Source organism: Cimex lectularius, unplaced genomic scaffold (assembly GCF_000648675.2).
Source record: "Cimex lectularius strain Harlan isolate CLEC.00 unplaced genomic scaffold, Clec_2.1 scaffold170, whole genome shotgun sequence".
In the NCBI taxonomy this organism is placed as follows: domain Eukaryota; kingdom Metazoa; phylum Arthropoda; class Insecta; order Hemiptera; family Cimicidae; genus Cimex; species Cimex lectularius.
The window spans coordinates 990793-1012703 of NW_019392810.1; the positions used below are offsets into that span (position 1 = coordinate 990793).

The 21911-nt window shown below is 42.4% G+C and overlaps 2 protein-coding genes across 4 annotated transcripts; one reads left to right on the forward strand and one right to left on the reverse strand.

Moving 5' to 3' along the window:
• The first annotated feature begins 920 nt into the window (after positions 1-920).
• LOC106672052 (NACHT domain- and WD repeat-containing protein 1) lies at positions 921-7048 on the forward strand. Its single transcript, XM_014403154.2, has 11 exons — positions 921-1675; positions 2314-2576; positions 2636-2794; positions 2856-3609; positions 3668-3878; positions 3941-4177; positions 4278-4638; positions 4932-5110; positions 5180-5603; positions 5658-6704; positions 6768-7048. The coding sequence occupies exons 1-11, from the start codon at positions 1608-1610 to the stop codon at positions 6791-6793; spliced, it is 3729 nt and encodes a 1242-aa protein (XP_014258640.1). The 5' UTR covers positions 921-1607; the 3' UTR covers positions 6794-7048.
• Positions 7049-7342: 294 nt separating this feature from the next.
• Positions 7343-17416, reverse strand: LOC106672054 (complement receptor type 1). 3 transcript variants are annotated; one of them, XM_014403158.2, is made up of 23 exons: positions 17267-17416; positions 16017-16141; positions 13526-13808; positions 13279-13473; positions 12606-12782; positions 12297-12479; positions 11882-12061; positions 11652-11681; positions 11398-11553; positions 11157-11330; positions 10892-11096; positions 10310-10827; positions 10034-10249; positions 9789-9971; positions 9565-9727; positions 9371-9486; positions 9145-9296; positions 8963-9089; positions 8746-8905; positions 8539-8690; positions 8126-8479; positions 7901-8071; positions 7343-7792 (listed from the first exon to the last, which is right to left on the reverse strand). In XM_014403158.2, exons 1-23 carry the CDS (start codon positions 17298-17300, stop codon positions 7608-7610), a joined length of 4239 nt encoding a protein of 1412 aa, XP_014258644.1. In that variant the 5' UTR covers positions 17301-17416; the 3' UTR covers positions 7343-7607. The 3 variants fall into 3 exon arrangements, with proteins under 3 accessions (XP_014258644.1, XP_014258643.1, XP_014258646.1); XM_014403157.2 differs by having other exon boundaries at positions 9371-9504; XM_014403160.2 differs by lacking the exon at positions 11882-12061 and having other exon boundaries at positions 9371-9504.
• Between the last annotated feature and the right edge of the window lie 4495 nt (positions 17417-21911).

Sequence of the window (21911 nt, forward strand, 5' to 3'; positions counted from 1 at the left end):
TCTACGTTCTCCAGATGGGCATGAAAGAGTGTGGAGAAAGCGAAATGAAAGGTACAAAGCATGTAAGTTTTCCCAGAGTCAACCTTTTCAACGTAGCTCAGTGATGGTTTGGACGGGAATTTCAATGGAGTCGCACAGAGTTGATTGTTGTTCGTGGAGGGTCTTTGGCGGCCACTCGCTATGTGGATGAAATTTTGGAACATCAGGCGTTGCCTATCCTCGATAAAATCAGCGACAATCCTATTCTAATGTACGATAATGCTCGTCCACATGTCACTCACATAGTACAAACCTTCAAAAGTATATCAGGGTCTTAGCCTCGCCAACCCGTTCTCCAGACTTGAACCCCATCGAACATTTATGGGATAACCTCAAAAGACGAATAAGAGGACGTCCATCACTTCCTGATACACTCCACGATCTTGAAAGGAATCTTCGTGAAGAATGGGCTAACCTCCAGCAAAGAGACATTTCCAGGCTGGTAGAAAGTATGCCGAGGCGTGTTCAAGATGTAATAAGGCAAAAGGAGGAAATACGCGATATTGAAATGTTAATTAAAAATCTAAAACAAAATTAAAACAAATATTATATGTCCGTCTTTGTTAAATTGTTAAGAAAATTTTCATTTTCCTTAACAATTTATATTTTTTAACTTTTTTAGACAATGACTCAATTATTAAACGTTAAAAAACGTGAAACTTGGATTAATATATAAAAATCAAGTTATATTACAAGTGGGCGGAATTTTTTGCTTGTCAGTGCACATTCAAGACAGATTTATCGCTTCATCCTCATAGAAGTACGATAATGTTGAATAAACTAAACAAAACAAATTGCATAAACGGTCGCCGGTTTAGGGACCTTTGGTCGCAAGGTAGTCCAAACGTCTGTTTGTTTATTTGTTGTTTGAGCAATGATTGACCTAGTCTGCGATGTAGTTCCATCATTTTAGTAGAAGATAAGTCGACCGGAGGCGATCAATTTTCATCAAACAGTCGGGACAAGTTCGTTCACCTGCTCGGTCCATACACGAGGCGTCCCCGGACCCTTTTCCCGTTTATTTTCCTGGCAGGTTCGAAATTCCCCGGTGTCCGTTTTAGTTCGGAGCCGCCTCCACTCGGGGGCAGCCCTTTTCCGCCCCCACCTTCACCCTTACGACACACAGGGATCGATAAAAGCGATCCCTCCGGAAAACCCTCTTCGTGAATCGGCGAAGGCGGTAACACAGCTGTTCTCTCTCGTTTTCCTTTCATTTTTTCTTTTTTTCCAGTCGGCTCGCCGTCCAGGAGGTCCTAGGGGGCCGGATCCGCCGGGGGGGAAATCCGGCATACGCACCATCCCGACTACCCAGTGACCCGTTGGACGAATCGACGTCCTCGCCCTCCTTTGTTTTTCCGCCAATTTCCTTTATTCGCGTCCTTAGTCAAATGAGGAAAGTGTATTTTTAGCAGTGTTCTTGGCGTTGTTGCGTGGGCGTGTGGAGTTTATTATTAGACGACGGCGTTTTCTCACTCCCTCGCTCCGGTCGGCTCGGGTAGAGATGGATTAGGCCGCGATCGAGTTCCACGTCGTCTCGAGAATCCGGGTCTCGGAGACCTTTTTGGAAAATGGGCTCCAACTGCTCCAGCAGGCAGAATCACAAGGACAGAGACAGCATATCGACGAGATCCGAAGAGTGAGTAAGCACCCTGCAAACCACCAACCCCCACATTAATCACACACAATTAATCCCCTTCAAAAAATTCCACAAGAGAGGATTTAAATGTTCTCCTTTCCAAAAGCCATTCGAATCTAATTTGCCTTCATCAGAATTTCATCTTAGCCTTGACTCGTCAAATTGAAATTTCGTCCGATCATAATCGATGAACCCATTTGACTGTCATGTTGTCTGTTATTTTTTACTTTATGTGTACTTTGTGTTTTTAAACGAACCTTGGTACACAGCCAAAGTTTAAAGAGCCATCATTAACCCTGATAAGTATAATTTTTTAATTATATAAAATTTTTGAACCCTTTTCGACGTTAAAATTGAAAGCTAGTGGAGATTTTGATCGAGGCTCCACCTAAGCAGTCTCAATCGTTAGTCCATTTTAATTATTTTGTTCTGATTGAAAAAACAAAAATAAAAAGAAACATAGTTTTATTCAAATTTACACTGAAATCTGTATCGAAAATGTACCATTGCAGGAAAAATCAATTGATTTTTAACTCCATTGTTTACAATTTTCCCGTAAAACCGCGAATCTTACAGATTTTCATTTTTGAAATATGGGATCTTTAAGGATTTTAATTTTGAATTGATAATGCTAACAGATCTCCGAGTTATCAGATAGCCCAGCATGACGCTAAGAAAGAAGAAGAGAGGAAGAAAGAGGAGCAGATCCGGAGAGTGGAAAAAGAAGAAGAAGACAGAAGGAGGTCCGAGTTGAATTCCTCGAAGAAGTCCCATCCGAGCGTCAAGTCCGAATCGGCCTCGTCTCCTCCGCCGGTTGTCAAAAGGGAAGAGAAAATAATAGAAATTCCAAACTACAAAGAGAACAAGATAGTCATATACATTTGCGCTGCCGACTCTCAGGGTATTTGTACTTAAGTCAATCGTATTTGTATTTCTTTAAATGTTGATATCCTTTTTCAGACTGCAAAGTTGAGAAAGGAGTGGTTCACTCGGAAGTGTACCCGGAGCTTCGTTCCTTCTGTAAATCTGTCAATTTCGAACTGCACATTGTCGACCTGCACTGGAGTGTCCAAGATAAATCTTCCGAGCCTGAAGAATTATTCTTACACGAACTCTCTCGTATGTATTACTAAATAGGTTATTTAAAAAATATATAATGTTGTTTTAACTGTTCATTCAGGTCAGAACGAGGGTTGTTTTCTGATACCTTTGGTCTTCTTGAACACCAATTTGGGGACGCCGCTTTTACCCAAAACCCTCGAATCAGCGGATTTCCAGACAGTAAGCGGCTCAGAGAGTGGAAAGGTCCTTTTGAAGTGGTACGTTCTCGATTCGGAAGCTCAGCCACCCTGTTATCGACTTTTGCCAGCGACTACGCACATCAGAGGCCTGAAAAGCCAGGACAAGGAGGAGAAAGAAAATAGTCTTAAAGAGTGGAAAAACGAGGTCGACTCGATCCTCTCGGTCATGCTCTCCTCGTTCTCGCACGAGCTTCGGGAAACATATCTGACGACGGTCGTCGAACAGGAGGTGCAGAACTGCGTGCTGATGAGCCGCGAGCTAGCTAAAAGGTGCGTCTGGTTCTCGAGGAACTCGAGGTTTTCCGACGTCTCCTCTCCGGGCGAATCGGAATTACGGAGGCGGTGCGAGAACCTCCAGAAAGCGCTGAAAAACGAGCTCCAAGAGAACCACATAGTTCACCTGGTGCCTGCTGCCACTCCTGACCCCTCCCAGCAGCCCGAATACCTCAAGCAGGTCACTCAAAACATCAAGAAACACCTGAAGAGTATCATAGAAGGAATTGTGGAGGAATCCGGAAAGACTCAAGTGCAGGACCCTAGGCTCTCCAGGGAAATCGTATTCCACAGGAGGTCGGCCATGCGTGAAGCACAGTCTTCGGTTAATCGGCAACAGCTACTGGAAACCGTTTTCAGGTAAGGTTTTTATTTTATTAAAACCTTATTTAGCTAACTTTGTGTTTTTTATCTACAGTTGGGCTGGTAAAGGACCAATTATATTTTATGGCCCTGGTGGGTCCGGGAAAACGACATTATTATCTCGACTGTTCCACCAGGTTGAGAAGTTAGAAAAACCCAAGGTTTATTTTAGAAAAGTCGGTCTCACGAGACAGTCCTCCACGCTTGTGAGCCTTCTTCAGTCCATCACTCGACAGCTGAACCCAAGCAAAACACGGAGAATACACGTAAGAACAAATAAAATAACAAAATGAAACGTTTCGTTGATTTTTGTTTAAAATATTTTCAGACCGTGGAGGAATATGCAAGGATATTGCCGAAATGTCTGGAGTCCGCGGCGAAAAATGGAGAAATGTTCGTCATTATCGACGGCCTGGATCATTTCAGGGATTTCGGAAGGCAAGAACTTTTCTGGGTACCGAAAATTTTACCAGAAGGATGCAAACTTGTGTTAAGTTTATCCGACAAGAAGATGGTAGATGAACTCAAGGAGACTCTTAAAGATTCCGATGCAAATTTCATCGAGGTAATACTCAATCGCGCTGTACCTTGTAGATAGAACCATAAAAACCTTGATGTCCTGCAAAAAGAAACAAAGTGTCTCATGTGTTTTGATTTTTTACCAGATTCCTAACTTGGACAAATCAGAACGAGACTCCATCCTTATGAGCAGCATATTGGAATACAATCATTCTTACAATCCCGAAGTGAAGAACACGCTTCCGGAGAGTTGTACCCTTCCTCTTCACATCAAGGCAGTGGCCTGGCAGGTGACCTGGTCCAAGGAGTACAACCTGAGCCTCGCTCCCAAAAACCAGCTAAGGGAACAGCTAGACGACATGCTAGAACAGCTAGAAACGATTTTTGGAAAAGAGAAAATCGAGAAAGCCCTCTGTCTCCTTATCGGCTCCAAATACGGTCTGCAGGACAGCGAAATGCTCGACGTGCTCAGTTCCGACGAGACCTTCCACACCTCCACGACATACCGTAAGTTAAATTAGTTAAAACAATCGTTAACAATTGAGGATTGCTATAGATCTTATGTAAAGTGTAACTATAATCAATACCTATAATCAACAAGTCATATATCATAACGGTTTTTTTTTTTGGGGGGGGGTGAACCCTATGTATGAATAATGTAGTTTTTTCAGTGTTTTAACTCTCTGATCTGACCTGAAAAACTACGTTATTTAAATTAAGAATTACCCATATACGATGCTTACAATGCTTACAGCATATTTATTGTCAGAGATATAGTTAATATTATTATTATTTTGTAGTGCCATGGGCTGGTTCGTGTCTTTTTTGGAGCAAAATCACCCGACACCTGGGCCCGTTTTTAGAATGGAGCGATTCAAAAACTCTTAAGATCAGGGACAAGACCCTGACTCAGGTGTGCCTGGACAGGTACAACGGAAGGATGAACTGGGCCAGAGAAACTCTCAAAAACTACTTTTCCGTACGTGTACCTTGAATATCGGACTGGGCTATGGTTAGCGTTATGTTTCTGATAACTTGTTCTTTGCAGGGTGTCCTTTGGGGAAAAAAAGAAAACAAATCTAGATATCTAGAGCAGAAGGACAAATACGGGCCAAGTCATAACATTAGGAGATACGAGGAACTGCCTTATCTTATGATAAAAACAGATGGCACCGCGCGATCCCTCAGCCTGGACCATAGTTGGATCGTGAACAAGATTTGCGCGACGAGTACAAACCAACTCCTGGAGGACTTGTTTCTCGAACGGAAGGACGATGACGTGTCTTGGCTCATTTCTTTTCTCGAAACGAACGCGGAAGCTTTGAGCTACGAAGGGACCCAGTTTTACACCCTCCTTTACAGGTATTTTAACATCGACGAAATCTGCAACTCCGACTGCGCCTTGGCAGGGAAATTCAAAGAATTAGCAGAGAACCCACCGTGCAACAGCTTGATCCAAATTAAATCAAAAGGTATGACGTCGATTTTTGTTTCTTTTCCATTCTCTCACATTTGTCTATTTGCAGATTCGGAAGAAACGTATTACAACTTAATAAGGCGACTGCCGGAGAGCGGAAATCACGTGGTAACCATCTGCACGGAAAAATCGGAAATCAGCGTCTTCGACGTGTCCAAGTGCAAAAAGGTGCGTTCCTTGACTGGTATAACACAGCCGACGGATCTGAGGATGGTCGACGACAAGACCTGCGTCGTCCTGACAGGGAGAGAGCTTCACGTCTACGATTTGGACAAACTCGAGCTCAAAACAAAACTGAAGGGCGTCATGAATCAGAAGATGCCGTATTTCGGCCTTCACGACTCGAACCATCTGGTCGCCCTATCGAGAAACCGTATGTACGTCAATCTCATGAACTTGGAAAGCGGCGATTTAGTCACTACTTTCAAAGCCGGCGAGGACAGATTCCTGAACAGCCTCCTTGTCTCTGGAGACGGCAAGATCTTAGTCTGCGGGGACGAGACGCAGAAACCCTCTCCCATGCTCGTGTGGAACCTAGCATCTAGAAAGTTGCTCTACGATATAAGGATACCCCAGCACGAGTTCGTATCCAGATTATCCGCCATAACACATCAGGGCAATTATGTCTGCTTCGTGACGAAAGAGGTGGTGGAGAACTCGCCAAATTATCTAGTCGTGTATGACCTCCAGTCCGGAACTCTATTCAAAAAATGGAAGCCGGGCGTGGATACCACTTGCGTCGAGATAAGCCCCAAGGAAGGCTGCTTGGTGACCGGGCTCGCGGACAGCAGGATTCTCGTCTGGGACCTCATAACGGGCAACTGCAGATACGTTTTGAGGGGCCACACGTCTTTTTGCGACTCGGTGAGACTCTGCGAAGAGGGCAGGTTGTGCGTTTCCTGGTCCTCCGCCGGGCTAGACCGTTCGATAAGGATTTGGGACCTGTCCAACGGCTCCCTCGTCTCGGCGTTCACCCCTGACGACCCGCCGACGGCGTGTGAAATATGCCAGAGTCGACTCGTCGTCGCCACAGGCCCAAGGCTCATCACTCTGCAGCTCAAGGGACCGGATTTCAAAGAACCGCAAGAAACAGAAGGTCTGTAATAGACATATTAGGCAAAACTTCTATTAACATTAACGTGTATTGATTTTTTTCCAGACAAATCCGTCTATGCTGTAAGCTGACCTGAAAATCCAAGCTAAACTGGGAAAAGACTCGGGCGAGCTGGATCTCGCCCACGTTCCTTTTTACTCGTTCACAAATGTATTTAAGTCTCTCATCTGGTATGAGTACCTTACCTCTACACGATAAAAATTGTGAAGAAAATCCCTCCCCCTTTATTCTTCTAATGGCCCTCTTCGAAAAGAATGAACCCTATAATAATTTTTAAATGTAATCGATTTTCGTTCTTTTAATAAAAAAATAATCCAAAAATGTTACTAATTTTCTATTTCTATGTTGCTATTTCTATCCTTCTTTTTTTTTCAATTTTGAGAAAAGTAATCCAGAAATACTGTCTTATAGTTTTTGCCTTGTAAAGAATCAAGTGCAGACTTCAAAAAGACTTAAAAGTAGATAAAAAATTCTTTCTGTTTAGTAACAGTAATGGAGAAGAAGTATCGAAACAATAATTAGAATCAGGGGTAACGAATAAAAATAAAGATTTATAGCAAAACAAATTATTTTATTCTTATATATAACAGATATTTTTCATTTTGTGGTCTATGCGCAAAAATAAGATTTATATATTGGTAACTTTGAAAAAATACTTTGTTTCGAAATTTATTTTTCCTTCAAATTAAAAAAAGGTCATAATAAGAAGTAGAAGAATTCATTTTTGTACGATCTAAGCGGTTCTTGGTGTCAAGTAGATGGATTTTTCGACTGAAATCACCTTCATGGAACTATCACAATATAAAGTTCTTGCACTCGATCGACCTACCGAAGAAAATTACTATTCGTTGTTTAAGTTTTGACGAGTGGAATTGGAATTTTCATTCATGAGCACGTCGGTATGGCGGCTGACCATTTGGCCGACTTCAGGCAGCGCAGCATCCCGGCACCGGTCATCTTCAGCCCGTCGTCGCACGTGAACGAGACCGTCTCGCCAATCTGGTAGTAGAACTTGACAGAAGAAATTCGGCCGGCTATCACCGTCCCTGGGTAGGCGCATGCACGTACACCTAAAGGTTTAAAAATTAAATTTTAAACAGTAGCAGATCTGGTGGAGATTTCAGTTTTATATAAAATGTTGGAATTAAAAATATATATATATATATCTATATATTTACAATTTGGAACGGGGCCGCTCCAACGTCCATTTTCTTGGCATGCTATAATCGGCTGCCCTTCCATCATGTAATCTTGGTTGCAGGCGAACTGCACGAGGTCGCCGGCTTTGTAAGGCGGGTTTCCTGTGGAATATCCGTTCGGTGGTGCTTCAGGGTTTGTGCACTGCACCTCTGAAAAAAGTCGATATTTAGACTGAAGAACTGAGTTGTTCGAGTCGTCCGTACCCTTGCAGATCGGAAGAGGACCTGCCCATTCTCCCGTCAGCAGACACGTCGAATGGACCGGCCCTACGAGCCCGAAACCCGGGGAGCAGCTGAAGACGACCTGTCCTCCGACTTCCCTGCTCAGAATGCTAGCCCTCAGGTTCGGATCGGTCCCGTTGCCCAAATCGGGGCATTCCATGCTCTCGCAGACCGGCACCGGAGATGACCAGTTGCCCGAAGGGAGGCAGACTAACTCTTGAGATCCTATAAGCGCGTTGCCGTTCGCGCAGCTGAGGAGAACTTTTGTGTTCATTTTAACCTCAGTCGTGCTCATCATCAGGCCTCTTCTTGGTGGTAGTGGCTGGCAATATACAGCTAAAAACAAAGGTCGACAAGTGTAACAAGATTAAGACGATATTATTTCAACGGCATACCTTCGACAACTATTTCAACGGAATGTGTATGCCTGGTTGGAGTAATACAAGAGAAAGTTCCCGAATCGTCTTTCGTGGCATGTAGTATACTCAACCTGTATTCAAGCTGTGGGTCTCGTCCCGACTCGTTGTTCCAGCTCTCCGGATATTTTCTAAATTATCGATTCCTGTCATTTGGTCAAAGCGAATGATAAAGATTCTTTCTACCTATAGTTGTGGCTGACGACCCATTTGGGTGTTCCGAAGCGCCTTATCCATAGACATTCCATGTGCAGTATAGTACCTGGAAAGACGATTAGCTTTCCGTCGTTGGACTGTGCTATCGGGCCGAGTTCGTGCCTAAAGAGGATGGTAGGTGGTTTTTCCACTAAATCAAAATAAAATAATTAATAGTTTAACTTAAAAATAAAATCAAGAGAATTACGTAAGTAGTCGTTCTGCTGGTTAAGTCCGAAGCACGCAGGCCTGACACCATCCCACTGTCCATTGTTACATCTTCTTCTGTTGGAGCCGATCATCGCAAATTTTCCTATATCCACGCATCTGAATTGCTGATAAAATTCGATTAAAATAAATAAATGCACGGTACGAATGTTTTCAACTCACGAGCTCGGCACCACTCGGGAATTCGACAGTGTCTTCAGTTAGGAGTTGGTCCAGGTAGAAGGTAGAAACGTGTGGTTCAGAATTTGTGAAAAGGCAAGTAGTATTGTCCCTTGGCGCTGATGCTGATCCTTGCTTTGCACTGTCGTCCAATTCTAAAAACATTTAGACTGACTCTTTTGAGATGAATTTGTAAATTTGGCAAGACACGGTTTGAGATAAAATATACCACAGTTCAATGAATGGCCTAGCCAACTTCCGTCTTCACAAATGATCCTCCAGGTAATCTTCTCACCCATAATAGACGCTATACAATTAAAAGTCACTTCGGTGCCGTCTGGAAAACTTTTTAAAAAATCAACACTAATTGAACAGAATATAAGAAGACTGTTAAGGTCAAATAGTGCTTCTTAGGACGCTCACTTTTTTTCAGCTTCGGCCAAAGGCTCACCGTTCTTATAGACGAGAGTACCTTGGACCCTGTCAGGCGGAGCACATGAGCCTCTCAGACCGGAGACGTAGTCGATAGCACCCATTTGTCCTGCTTTGGTGATATCGCTTCCTGCCATAAACATGCTGCCCGGATCTGAAAATAAATCTTTTGCCTTACTAAAAAAGTTTAATAACGGTTGTGTTGTCAAGTATACCGGTCTTGCAGTGAGGCATGGTAGGACGGAGCTCGCCGAGGATGCAGGTGAGAGGCGCGACTGTGGATGCTTTGTATTCGGTGTCACATTGGAAGCGTACCGAGCTACCGTTGCCGATCGTGAGCCCTGGCCGATATCCGAGAAGGTACTGACCGTGAGGGATTACAGGCAGCTGGCACGGTGCTGAAAAGTAAGTTTTAATTTCAAACGAATTTATTCCTCTTGAAAAATTTATTATAAAATACCTGGCGTGCATGTCGGAAGGATGGGGGCGTCCCATTGTCCATGCCAACATTTCATGTTGGCGCTTCCTTGGAGATTGTAGCCAGGCGAACAACTGACGTCGACAATCTCCGCATGGGGAACGTCACTCGTGTTGTTGAGCGTCTGGCCAGCTACCGCTAGGCTAGACCCACCTTTGCTGAAAATGCCATGCTGCGTTTCCGGTATTTTGCACGGAGCTGAAAAAAAGAAACGACATAAAATGTAAGCCTTAGAAATAAAAAGCCTTGATTACTTACAGACTCCGCACAACGGCTTAGCCGGTTTCCATTTCGTTCGTACGCACTTAGCTGTACCGTTGGGTAGATTGGAACTGTATCCGGTGGCGCACGTCAGACGTACCAGCGTACCGTGGGGGTACGTGTTGTTGTTATCCCGGCCTTTCTTCAATATGTCAAGTTTCATATAGTTTTCAATGGTTATGAGCGAGCAGGGCCCTCCAGGTGGGAGTTTCCTCGACGGCTTTTTCTTCTTTTTCTTCTCCCCTTCTTTTTTGGTCGACTTATCTCCTTCTTCCTCCTCTTCTTCGTCTCCTTCTCCACCGGATTCTTTGCCCGACCCGCTTCCTTTCCCACCTGCGCGCCCACGACCCGTCCCTTGCGGGTCTGGCTTGCTGGAGCCCGTCGCTGGTTTCCTCAACACCTGGGTGTTCTGGCCACTCAGAGCTCGTTTTAACCGGCGTTTCAATCGGCGCAAAGTCATCAGGGATCGCTTCTTCCTGGACCACCTCAGCCTCGGATGGAGTCCGGGAACACACCTTGAAAACTGTCCCGTAAGACTATGCCTTTAAATCTTAAAACTTACTGGTCGTTTATACCTACTTGGGGAGTTGTTTAGGGCTCCAGGCTCCGGCCACGCAAGTTGCACCCGGAGGCCCTTCGAGCAAGGTGAAACCTTTGTTGCACTCGTACATGACTTGCTTGTTGTTGTTCACTTTTCTCACGTACGGCCTGTAATCATACAGCCCCATATTCCCGACTAAGAGTATCTTACCGTTTTCGACATAACCAGGAAATGGGCAGTATACTGAAACGGAAATCGAACATGAAACGAGGCACGAGGGCGATAGGGATTGCGTTCACCCACCTTCCTGACAGTACGGGATTTCACCGGTCCAATTGCCGTATCTGCACTCCGTCGTACCTTCTCCTTTGAGAGTGTAACCGTCCTTGCAACTGAACCGAGCCTTCATTCCATGTTCTGTTTTGGGTGCGATGACCATGCCGTTTTTCGGAGCCTTAGGCAGGTATTTGCATCTGGCTGGAAGGTCGGTTAAAAACTATACAACTGTTTGCGGATATGGAAGAATCGTATGAGAAAAACATACCTGGGATGCATTTAGGCATGATCTCCCAGGAGCCGTTGTTGCACTTTAGTGGTGAGTCAAAAGTGTTGGGCTCGTATCGTGTCTCGCAAGTCAGATTCAGTTCTTCTCCATGTGGGATTTGATTCAGCGTCGAATTTGATTCAAAAATCACTCTTCCTATAAATAAAGGTGGTAAAATAAAAATCATATATCTCAGTAGTAGTATCTTGTGTGGTTTAGTAGAATATCTTGGGTTCTAATTGCATTATTCTTACCTTGATCTACCTTCGGAATCACGCAGGGTGCTGTAAAAAATAATAGACAAAATATATTATTTATGAAGGAAAGTTTAGACGACGTAATAAAAAAGCACGTGACAGTGAAATTTGGCATGCGGTTAAACATTTTTTAAAATTGTTAATAATAATATTAGTGTAATAATATCAAAAACAGCAGACTTTAAGGAAATAATTTAATAAGTCCGTGCCTCGCAGTAAGGCCTTACCCAAACACTGAGGGACGGGGTAGGTCCAAGTGCCATCGAGTTGGCAGACTGCGGAAGTGTTTCCGACGAGCAGCATTCCCTCCCTGCACCTGAATATGACCGAAGCTCCGAGAGCCGTCCCGCCTTCGATGTTCTCGATCCAACCTTGGTAAAGCTGACCAGGTTGCCCGCAGTCCACAGCTAAATCGTGCACGGGTCGAAAGAAAGAAGTAAAGGAGAAAAATCACACGTCAAAAAGTTCAAAGGTGACCGAATAAAAGTTAGATAAAGCAGACTATTCCGCTACTCGGTTTCCTTAGACTTTATCGATGTGTGCAAGAAGAGAGAAAAGCCATTCCGTGAATTGCTGTGCTTTTTGGTACAGTAGAGAGTTTTCTTGTTTGTGATAGTGGGATTGTAACGAGGTTAAAAGTACCTTTGCATTTCGGAGTGGTCCCAGACCATTTTCGATCCTCGCCGCACCTTCGGGTCCGTTCTCCAACGAGCGTGTAACCGTAGCGGCATTCGTAGCTGACGACCGCGTTGTACTGGCAAGTGGTGAAATGAGCCGTCCCGTACTGTGGATTTTCGGGGACGGGGCATTCGACGGCTGTAACAACTAACGGCGGGCTTGTTAGGTTCAAAAGGGACGGGGAACCCAATACGGCCAAACAAGACCCGCATAAACGTTTCCGGCTTTAGGGTTCACGGGTGTTCTGCAGGACTAAGCTAGTTTGAGACTTACGAACGCAGGCCGGCAGGTCCCTCGGCATCCAGGTCGCGTCCGCTTGGCAGGTCCTTTCGCCTCTCCCGACCAGCTCGTACCCTTTGATGCAGTGGTACTCGATCCTGCAGCCGTACGTGTAGCACTGGCCAGAATGCCATCCGTTGCTCGGGTCAGTCGGCGGTCCGCAACTTTTAGCTAGAAAAACCAAAACACACTTGTAACTATCGGGTGAACAAGTTGTTTTTATTACCGACGCATCAAGCTACTGGGAAAAAGTTCTAGAACAATCGGATTTTCCAAACAGTTAACCTTCCATTCAATTATCAGTTTCAAGGCAATATTGGCAATCTTCAATTTCAAAAGCACATTTTGGTGGTACATAATTGGATTACTTTAAGAATCTACATCACAAAATTGTGTGATATAAAATAACCTAGTCTATTGGTAATATATTAAATGATAACACTACAGCACATGTTTCCATATTAAAATTTTATAGCAAATTTGAGAAAGAAACACCACTTTAATAAATTGGAAACATTCGAGAGTATTTTGACTTGATTGATATTTTAAGATAGTACGTTGAGAGAGGATGAACAACTGGGAGAATCTCACGGGAATAGAAGGTAGAACTGCCAAAAATATCCGATGTCCATGGACTTTTAACAACAGTAAAGTATAAGGACAATACGTTGGCAACTGATGTCTGGCCCGAACCAAGAAGGACGCTTGTCTATAGCCAGGCATTTGGCTTTTGGAAATCCGTTGGTCGTGTATCCGAGGACGCACTGGTACTGCAGGACCGACTCGAGAGGGAAAGTCGTCTGCTCCGGGAGTGCGTTGTGCCTGGCGTATTCCATGACGGGCGGCTCCTTGCAGAAAACGGCTGGAACAAGAAACGTGAAACGGCCTGTACAGCCAAGAACCTGTAGGGTTACCTATGTGCTTGCATTGCGGCTCGACCCCCGACCACTCGCCGTCGCCCCTGCAGGTCCGTTCTTTCAGGCCCACCAGGTGGTGGCCGGGTTCGCACTCGTAGGTGGCCCGGTCGCCGAAGAGTTTGCCCGTCACCACCACGGTCCCCTTGTCGGGGTTTCTCAGTTCTGGGCACTCGCGCTCTGGTTTTATGCAAGACATGCCACAGACACCGTCACAGATGCACTTTTTCTTCTTCGACTTGCAGTCTTCGTCATTTGAACACTTTCTCAGACATTTTTGACCCTGTAAAAACCACAAAGAATGCTACATCATAAAGAATTACGATTACTGTAAAATAATTCGTTGAGATCTTTCGTTTAAGTCATCTTTCGTCAGATCAAAACTGCACAAATGGCAGACCAGAATGATCGGAAACGACCAAACCACCTAAACAAAAATTGTATGGGGCTTGAATTTCATTGTTTTACTGATTTATATAAGCCAAAACTGCACCTACACGTACATAAATACGCACGTGTACAGAGGTGAGCCTATCATTTCTCGCAGTCCACTGGCAACACCAGCTTTTTTACCGGCAGGCCTAGAGGCACCCATCACCCATCCCGCGTATTGGCAGTCTGGTGTTAAACCTTGGCCTTATCCGTTTAGCCAACGAGGTTGAGATTCAGGGGCTATCAACAGCTAGGTTGTTTCACCCCCAACGTAATAGGTCTTTTATTCACACTCTCACTCACTTTGAAATAGGTTTCTTTCCTCTTTACTTTTCATTTTCTCAGGGTATGGAGTACTCGTTATTCCTCCATCACCTTTTACACCTGTTGTCTAACTAGCCTGTTATATGGTAAAGACAATATACCGCCATCGACCCTCTCGCAATACACAGTCACACCAATAAATACGTTCACTTTCATCATACGCAACTACTACTATTTACAATTTTCTTCCAAGAATAGAAACAGGGGACACAGATACTCGCTGCCGTGCTGAAGCACGATTCTGATATCGGGTGCCATTCCTTGGCTCCATATTGAGAGCGCGTAGAAATGGCACCGTTCAATTATGTGGGACAAATCAAGCAAACTTTCTTTACATGCTGGACGGCCCTGACACACCTGAGCCAATGACCTGACCCTTGCACGGGTCCCTGGGCATTCGGGGTCTAGCGGTAACGGAAAAGTTGACACGTTGGCCAAAGCGGGCGCCGACATGGACTCTCTAGATCCTGAACCCTTCTGTAGCCTAGCATCATGCCACAAAATCCTCATTGAATCCTAAACTTGTTGGAACAATACAATAAGCATAAGGCATGCGAAGTGACTCATAAAAGGGTCACCCGCAAAACTTACAAATTAATTATTGGAAGGCAACCGCAACCGAACCAGGATTCTGGTTGAACCCCTGGCAGGGCACTTCCACTTAAAAAAACACACGCACCGGATAGGAGTACAAACAGAAGAAACATTGTGCAGATACCGCCAGTAAGAGGAGGAGACCACAGAACACATTTTATGTTTTAATGTAGGTGCGGATTCTTGCAACTAGGATAGGAAAATAAACAAGCAAAATCCTACACTAAGGAGTCGAATTAGGCAGGTTGTTTAACATCTCAAGTGGCCCAGTGAGTTATAAAAAACAGGGATGGAAACAAGGAGGTCGAGGTGCAGAAGGCCTTGTGGCCATCTCTTTTATCCCTATCCCTAGTCATGCTGGACACAAACGCGGGATTTGACCCAGAAGTAAATGGCTGTGTGCCACCATGGCCTGTTCTTAGTCGGGTGAGGATGATCCCACTAGTCAGATCTTCCGAGGGACTTCTATCGACAGTGCTCTTGATGCGTGAGAACTTTTCTGCCCATCCGGCCCACTTCTTTTTAATCTTGTTTATTATTACATTTTCAGCGACAGAGGGCCGTATCGCGGTAGACATGAATGAAGGTTGGCACAATCATATTGGTGGTAAGAAACGACCAAATGAAACCTATACGAAGTGCAAGTATCAAATTCAATATAATCAAGTTTGAGTTAGATGGTTTGGAGTATGTAGTTTGATCGTCTTAGTACTCCCTTTCTTGCTGGTTTCGCCATCCTTTTTATGTTTGCTTCTTTCGATTTCAGCCAAACCAAAGCCTGATTTTTAACTGATTGATCCAGAATGTTCAAAATATTAAGACTTCTTCTTTCTTTGTTTAAATAGGCAACCAATGAACTGCTAATATTGAAGTGAAAAATCATTGAATCCTTCGGCCCACTCTTAAGATATAGCGAGAGTTAGATTAAATAATTCCGTGCCTATTCTCGGCTTAAAAAGCCAGCTATGAATCAATGTCAGCACTCAATTCAAGCCAATTTAAAACTAAATTGCCCGCCTTTCAGATGCGAGAGCTATGAAAATATAAGGAGATCAAACTCGTATCCAAGGTCACCAGCAGATAATCCTTGTCGAAATTTACAATGAAGAGTTTCTAAAGTCTTTGGTCGACGAACGCTTACGAGGAACTCGGCGTGCTCTTCGTCCCTCGGGCACTCGACGCTGGGCGAGTTTCTGGGGTTTTTGTAGACTTTGGCATCGTCTTCGTTCTCGCCCGAGTAGTCCTCGGAATCGTCGCAGAGTACACCTAAAAACAAAAAATGATAGATGAACTTAAAGGAAGCAATAGAAAGAGTACTGTCAAGAACAGCCCCTATAAGCCAAGTAGCAAAGAAAACATCTACATCTTTTAACTGGATACACAAAATCTCCAAAGTAGCCCCAGTTCATTTGTTAATTTTCCAAAATTGAATATATCCAATAATATTATATAATTAATATATCTATATATTATGTAGTTAATATAATAGTTAACATATCCAAAGTTCTTTCTGGTTAATTACATCAGGCAACAAATGATTTAAGAATTTTTTAGTTATCAGGTTAAGAATTCTATGTCCTTTGATATTTATTCTGTTTCTCTCCACTTTCGCGTGTAAGTTATTTACACCTACAACGTCAACGGTCAAACCCCGTGTGTCAGTTAATCCTGGATTAGCTGGATAAAAATTACACGGGAAACGATAAAACACGTTGGGATGTCACAGTTGTAATGTTGCTAGAGAATAATAACAAAATATAGGCCTATTTTTCAAAACTGCCCAAGCTTGCCAATTTTGACAAGGGTAATCTCTTGATATAATTTCAAAAACAATACATACCCGCTTAATCTCAGTTGTACTGATTTCGAACCCGAAGTACTTACAAATGTGCTTTTTCCTTTCAAAAATAACATAGGCACTGTTGTTTCAAACCATCGTAAAAATAAATAAAGCATGTGCTCAATTTGTCGTTTACTTTGTGTTTCATAGATTTCTCAGCAATAGGAAGCATATTCACATGTTGAATGTTTTTACTATCGTCAAACATTTGGATAAGTCGACAAAAGAAATCACATATAAATACACTTAGAAAGTATGCAAGATCTTACATCTACTTTCTAATTACAGTGATAACAGAGTAAACTTGAAAAAACATTGAATCTATTGATATTGAGAAAACATCTTTGGGAATTAATTAATGCAGTACTTGAAATTAAGTTAAATTTAGTTTAGGTAGCAGCATTTGAATTGTTTGTGCTTTAACTGTCACCGACAAAGACAAGCGTTTTATCCCAGTTTTCATTCTAAGGGGATAATCTCAAACGATTGATTCATCTCCGATGTCTCGACTTCATGTCAATCACGACCGCCACCCGAAGGTCAATACTTACTCGATATGAGTATGATCCAGAAGAGTATTTTCATTGTATCTCTCTGCCCTAGTCCGTCTTTCCGCGCTTCCCCGCTGTTTTCCGGGATCGGAAAAATCCTGTAGGGACGTGGAAGTGGCACAGGCTCCGGACTGGGATTTATTTACAAATCGCCCAACGTCCCGGAGTGTCCAGAGAAGGGGACGTGCATGCGCAATTCCGACCTATATTGATTCCGGGGGACGACCCGGAGTGCATTTTCCGCCCAGAAGGGGTGTAAATTTTGCAAATTCTCTATCAAATTTGAAATGATAAACACTTGGAGAAAAAGAAAAGATCAACTCCGAGGATTTTGTCGATAATCCTTTGCTCGGCATCACTCTTCATCAATAGGTCAATTTAACAATTACACTTATTAATTATAAAAATATGTAAACCTTCTGCCAAAAATGGTCTAAAAGGTGATTAACCAGCAAGGCAACACAATTTCAACAAAATCTATTTAACGCAAAACGTTTAATCGTCCACAGGCCTTGGTACCAGTTTGGGCATGGAATAGTACGAGTAGGCTGAAGAGGACATTCCATAGTGAGACATACTCCCAAACCCCTTTCTCCTTTACTCTACAAGCGTCATTGTTTAAAGGTTATTAAGAATGATACCTATGAGAATACCTTTCTGAATCCATATGACTCTCTTTCGCGTAATCGACCTTCTCCGCTGTTGTTCAGAGACCGAGATTCCGAGATTAAAGGACATGCTGTTATCAAGGTGTTGCAATTGTATTGGTCCTTGCGTATTAAGAACATATTCCTCTATTTTCTGTTGTATAAGTTTTTTGTTTTTTCATTTTCAAGACTAGTCCCCACTAGAACACAGGAAGGGTTATATGAGATCAGAGAGAGTAATCGTTTCCAAAAGTTTGACTATTGTGAACTGCCAAGTTTAGGCATGAAGGATGGTATTGGGTATTTATTGATTCATACTCCCTTTTATACTCTTACTAATTCTCACCAGCTTCTTTCTTTCTTTTCTTCTTGCAGAAAGGAGTTTTATGAGCAAATATTAGCCTATTCGTTAAAATTATCAAGAGTGATAATACCTCTCTGGTTTTCTGAATCCGTGTGACCTTAGAGAGTGAAATCTGTAGGGCGTGAGTAGGATGATGAGGTGATCTTAGAATGATGTGCCCAAAAACTTACAATCGCTTAATTCCATTGTACAACTTACTTTCATCTTATCAGCGTTCTTCCGACTTCCATGCCCCAACCAAAAAAGTCCAAACGCTGAAGGCTAAAGACGTTATCTCCCAGAACGATGTAGCCCGAAAAATCCCAAGCACATAATATTGCTTTTTATGCTTTGATTGCCTTTCTTTTTCCAGTCTTATGGTAAAGGTGTTGTGCAATCCAGACCAACTGGCTAAAAGTTGTGACGAACCTTCTGATACCACGTGATCTCAGTTAGTAGTTTGTGGTATTATGCCGAGTTGGTGTTCTGACTGGATTCCACATAAATGAAGAAAATAAAAGTTCTGTTATTTCAACTCAAATTTAAAAAAACAAAAAGTCCAGGATAGAAACCAAAGGAGAGGAGTAAACAGAAACTCCAATTCAGAAAAAAGTGGTAAAAGTGTGCTAAAAGAAGCATAACTCAAAGCCGAAACGACTTGGCCATTCAGCAACCCCTTGTGTAGGGATGAGCAAAATCCATACCAAAATGGGATGGCCTTGTGGAAAAGACACCCACTAGGAATAATTGATTGGAGTTAAGGCCCAATATTACCTCATTATAATGTGGAAACTCAAAAAGACGTAAGGACGTGAAGGGAAGTAAAGGTATCCTAGCTGGACTTGATCATACCAGCCGACGAGACAGTCAGAGCACGAACTTAATGCCTTAAGAAGGAGAGAACAACGATACAAAGTTATAAAACATCGAGTTTACATAGACATCAAGGGTAATGGCATACGAAAAATCAATTCTTCTAGATGAAATCGCCAAACGTCGCACCAGTAATCTACAGCTTTGATGGAATGCAGTCGAATGGAACACATATGACACTCTGCTATAGTTGTCTTCCCAATAGCGAGGATGGAAGAAGACGAAAAACCAACTCTCACTCGTGATTGCTTAGTCACAAATGAGTCAGCACTGATGTACATCATGCTGTGATTTATTTATTTTTATAGTTAATTTTTTCTGATGCTGTTGAGAATCCATATCCGACCAATCTGATTATGCGCCGTAACCTGGATAACCAAACTAGCGCTTGGATTGCCATTGGTTCTTCAGTGGATCGGGGTGTGGAAATGTAGTGGATCTAGTTGATATACCCTGTCGAAGAGTTAGTTATAAAATTTTGTTTAAAAAAAACTGTGTTCTCATCACAGTTTCGTGGACACAATCAAAACACACTGCTTTACAAAATGCCCGCCTTATGTCAACGCGTTGTGAGGTCGGCTTTAAAGGTACCCTTGAAGAAGTACGTTAAAATATTAATAATATAAAATCTAATAAATAAGACTGAAATAAATTTTAAAAAATTTTGAGATGTGTAAGTGTTGTGTCTGTGTTGACTTGATATTAATGCATTAGCGAGAATGGAGTGGGTTTGACCCAACGCGGAGGAATCTGAGTACTTCGGGAAGTGAATGGGACTAGACTTCTATGTTTGTATCGGGGTTGTGTTTATGTTAATTTATTGAAATGAATGTAATGTATTAGCGTGAAAGGAATGGGTGTTCAACCCCGCCCTGATGATATTGAGTACTCTGGATCAGTGAAGGTGGCCAGACTTCTATGTTTGTGGTGATGTATTCTATGTTTTGTTTATATTCTGTTTTTGACAACCTGAGGTATCAGCGAGAGGCTAGCAATTTAGGATATCGACGTAGTATAGATTTAAAAGTAGAGAGTCAGTATCCAGATCCGTACGCTCGAATGGCAGCAGTTTAAAACAAAATACGCACGAAAGGTCAGAAAAAGAAAGAAAACTCGCAGAGGCTCTGAAGGACTTGTTTGAAACATGAGAGTCCTCAGTGCCAACTGAACGAGCCTTTTGATTTCTTTTAATTCTTGCTAAATATTCAACCATTTATTTTGACGCTAGACAAGACCCACCCCAAGAACGGTGGAACATTGTGACGTCTGAAAGAATTGGCAAAGGGTCACATTTTGGAAAAGATAGTTCTATTCAGATAACTATATTGACAGAACTTGTAGCAGAAATATCTTGACATACTCATCCTTAACACCATTTCCATTCATGGTTACGCCTGCTAAAGACAATCGTAAATTTTTTCCTTTCTGGCATATCAGATTAATGTAAAAGATGATGTTCTCTTCTTTTCCTTGTCTTCTACGCGAAATGGCCAAGTAGGCCTTATATAGCCATGAAAAGCTCGCTTCGAATTCGTTTAACAGTTTTTTTGGCAGTGAACTCTTTTTTCCTGCAGTTCGAACCAATCACTAACTTCCTCCTCGAGGTTCAAGCTAGGAATCCTCTTTTATTCCACCCGTTGGCTGTTGCTGCTACCCGGATTCTTCACATAAAGTCTGGGTAATCTTCATCACCCCTGCAAAAAATCCTTGCGTCGAATATTGCGGTTCAAGTACATGACACTTCTCCTTTTCATCAACCAGGAACTCAGCGTTTACACTTTCTCTTACGTTTGAATCATTCTCCCGTATTGCAACTTCATACAGTTAATATTACCATGGATCAGGCATTACTAAACGATGAGGTTTATTATCTTTATTAATCCCATTTCAACACCCAAAGACAGACCGTTGGGTCTGAGAACTCAGAGCCCACTGCCGAGTACATTAGACCCATTCCAGTCTTGTACATTTGGAAGGAAAATCCGTCAACTTATATTTGTGCACAAACAAGTTGATCATTATTTTAATTTTACGCTTCGCGATTTTTATTAATGTTTGCAAGTCAAAGACAGACATATATTTTGTCTTTTGAGTGTATATCGAACTCGTTCAATGAAATATTGAAGTATCTTATGAACAGTGTCTTTTTATTATGGTCTTGATTTTGTTTAAAGGGATTCAAAGTTGGCTATCAATCAGAAGGCGGGAGGTATTTTCTGTCTTAAAATAAAAGATAACTTACAATTTAGTAATTCTCAACAAATAACTTGTTTTGTAATAATATTTCAAATATCCTAGTTTGTAAGTGCATGTATTTTCAAAAATCAAACGACTAAGAATAAGGATAAAATCAGAAAGATACGTGAAATTGTAAAAAGACTAATAGTGACATAGTAAGTAGTGAAATAGTAAATAGACTTAATAATAAATAGATTCACGGTTCTTTGGAGGTAGCAGGTCCATAACAAAAATAGTACGGTAAAACATATAACAAGGAAATAATTAATGAGAGTGCACGTATTGCAAGATCTTAGGTATTTACAAAGGCGTGTCCTTTATTAAAGTCATGTCCTTGGTAGGTACATTTCCTACAAGCTATAACCTGCCGTCAAATGTCAATGATCACTTCAAGAAAGGCCGTTAAACTATCCTACCTATTTTTGCGCTAATTGTTACATGAAATAGTTGCAAATGTTGCCTGAACGTTAATATTAACACTGAAGTTGTCACAATAGACAGCAAATACGACATTTAAACTAATGATAAGATAAAATTCAAAATT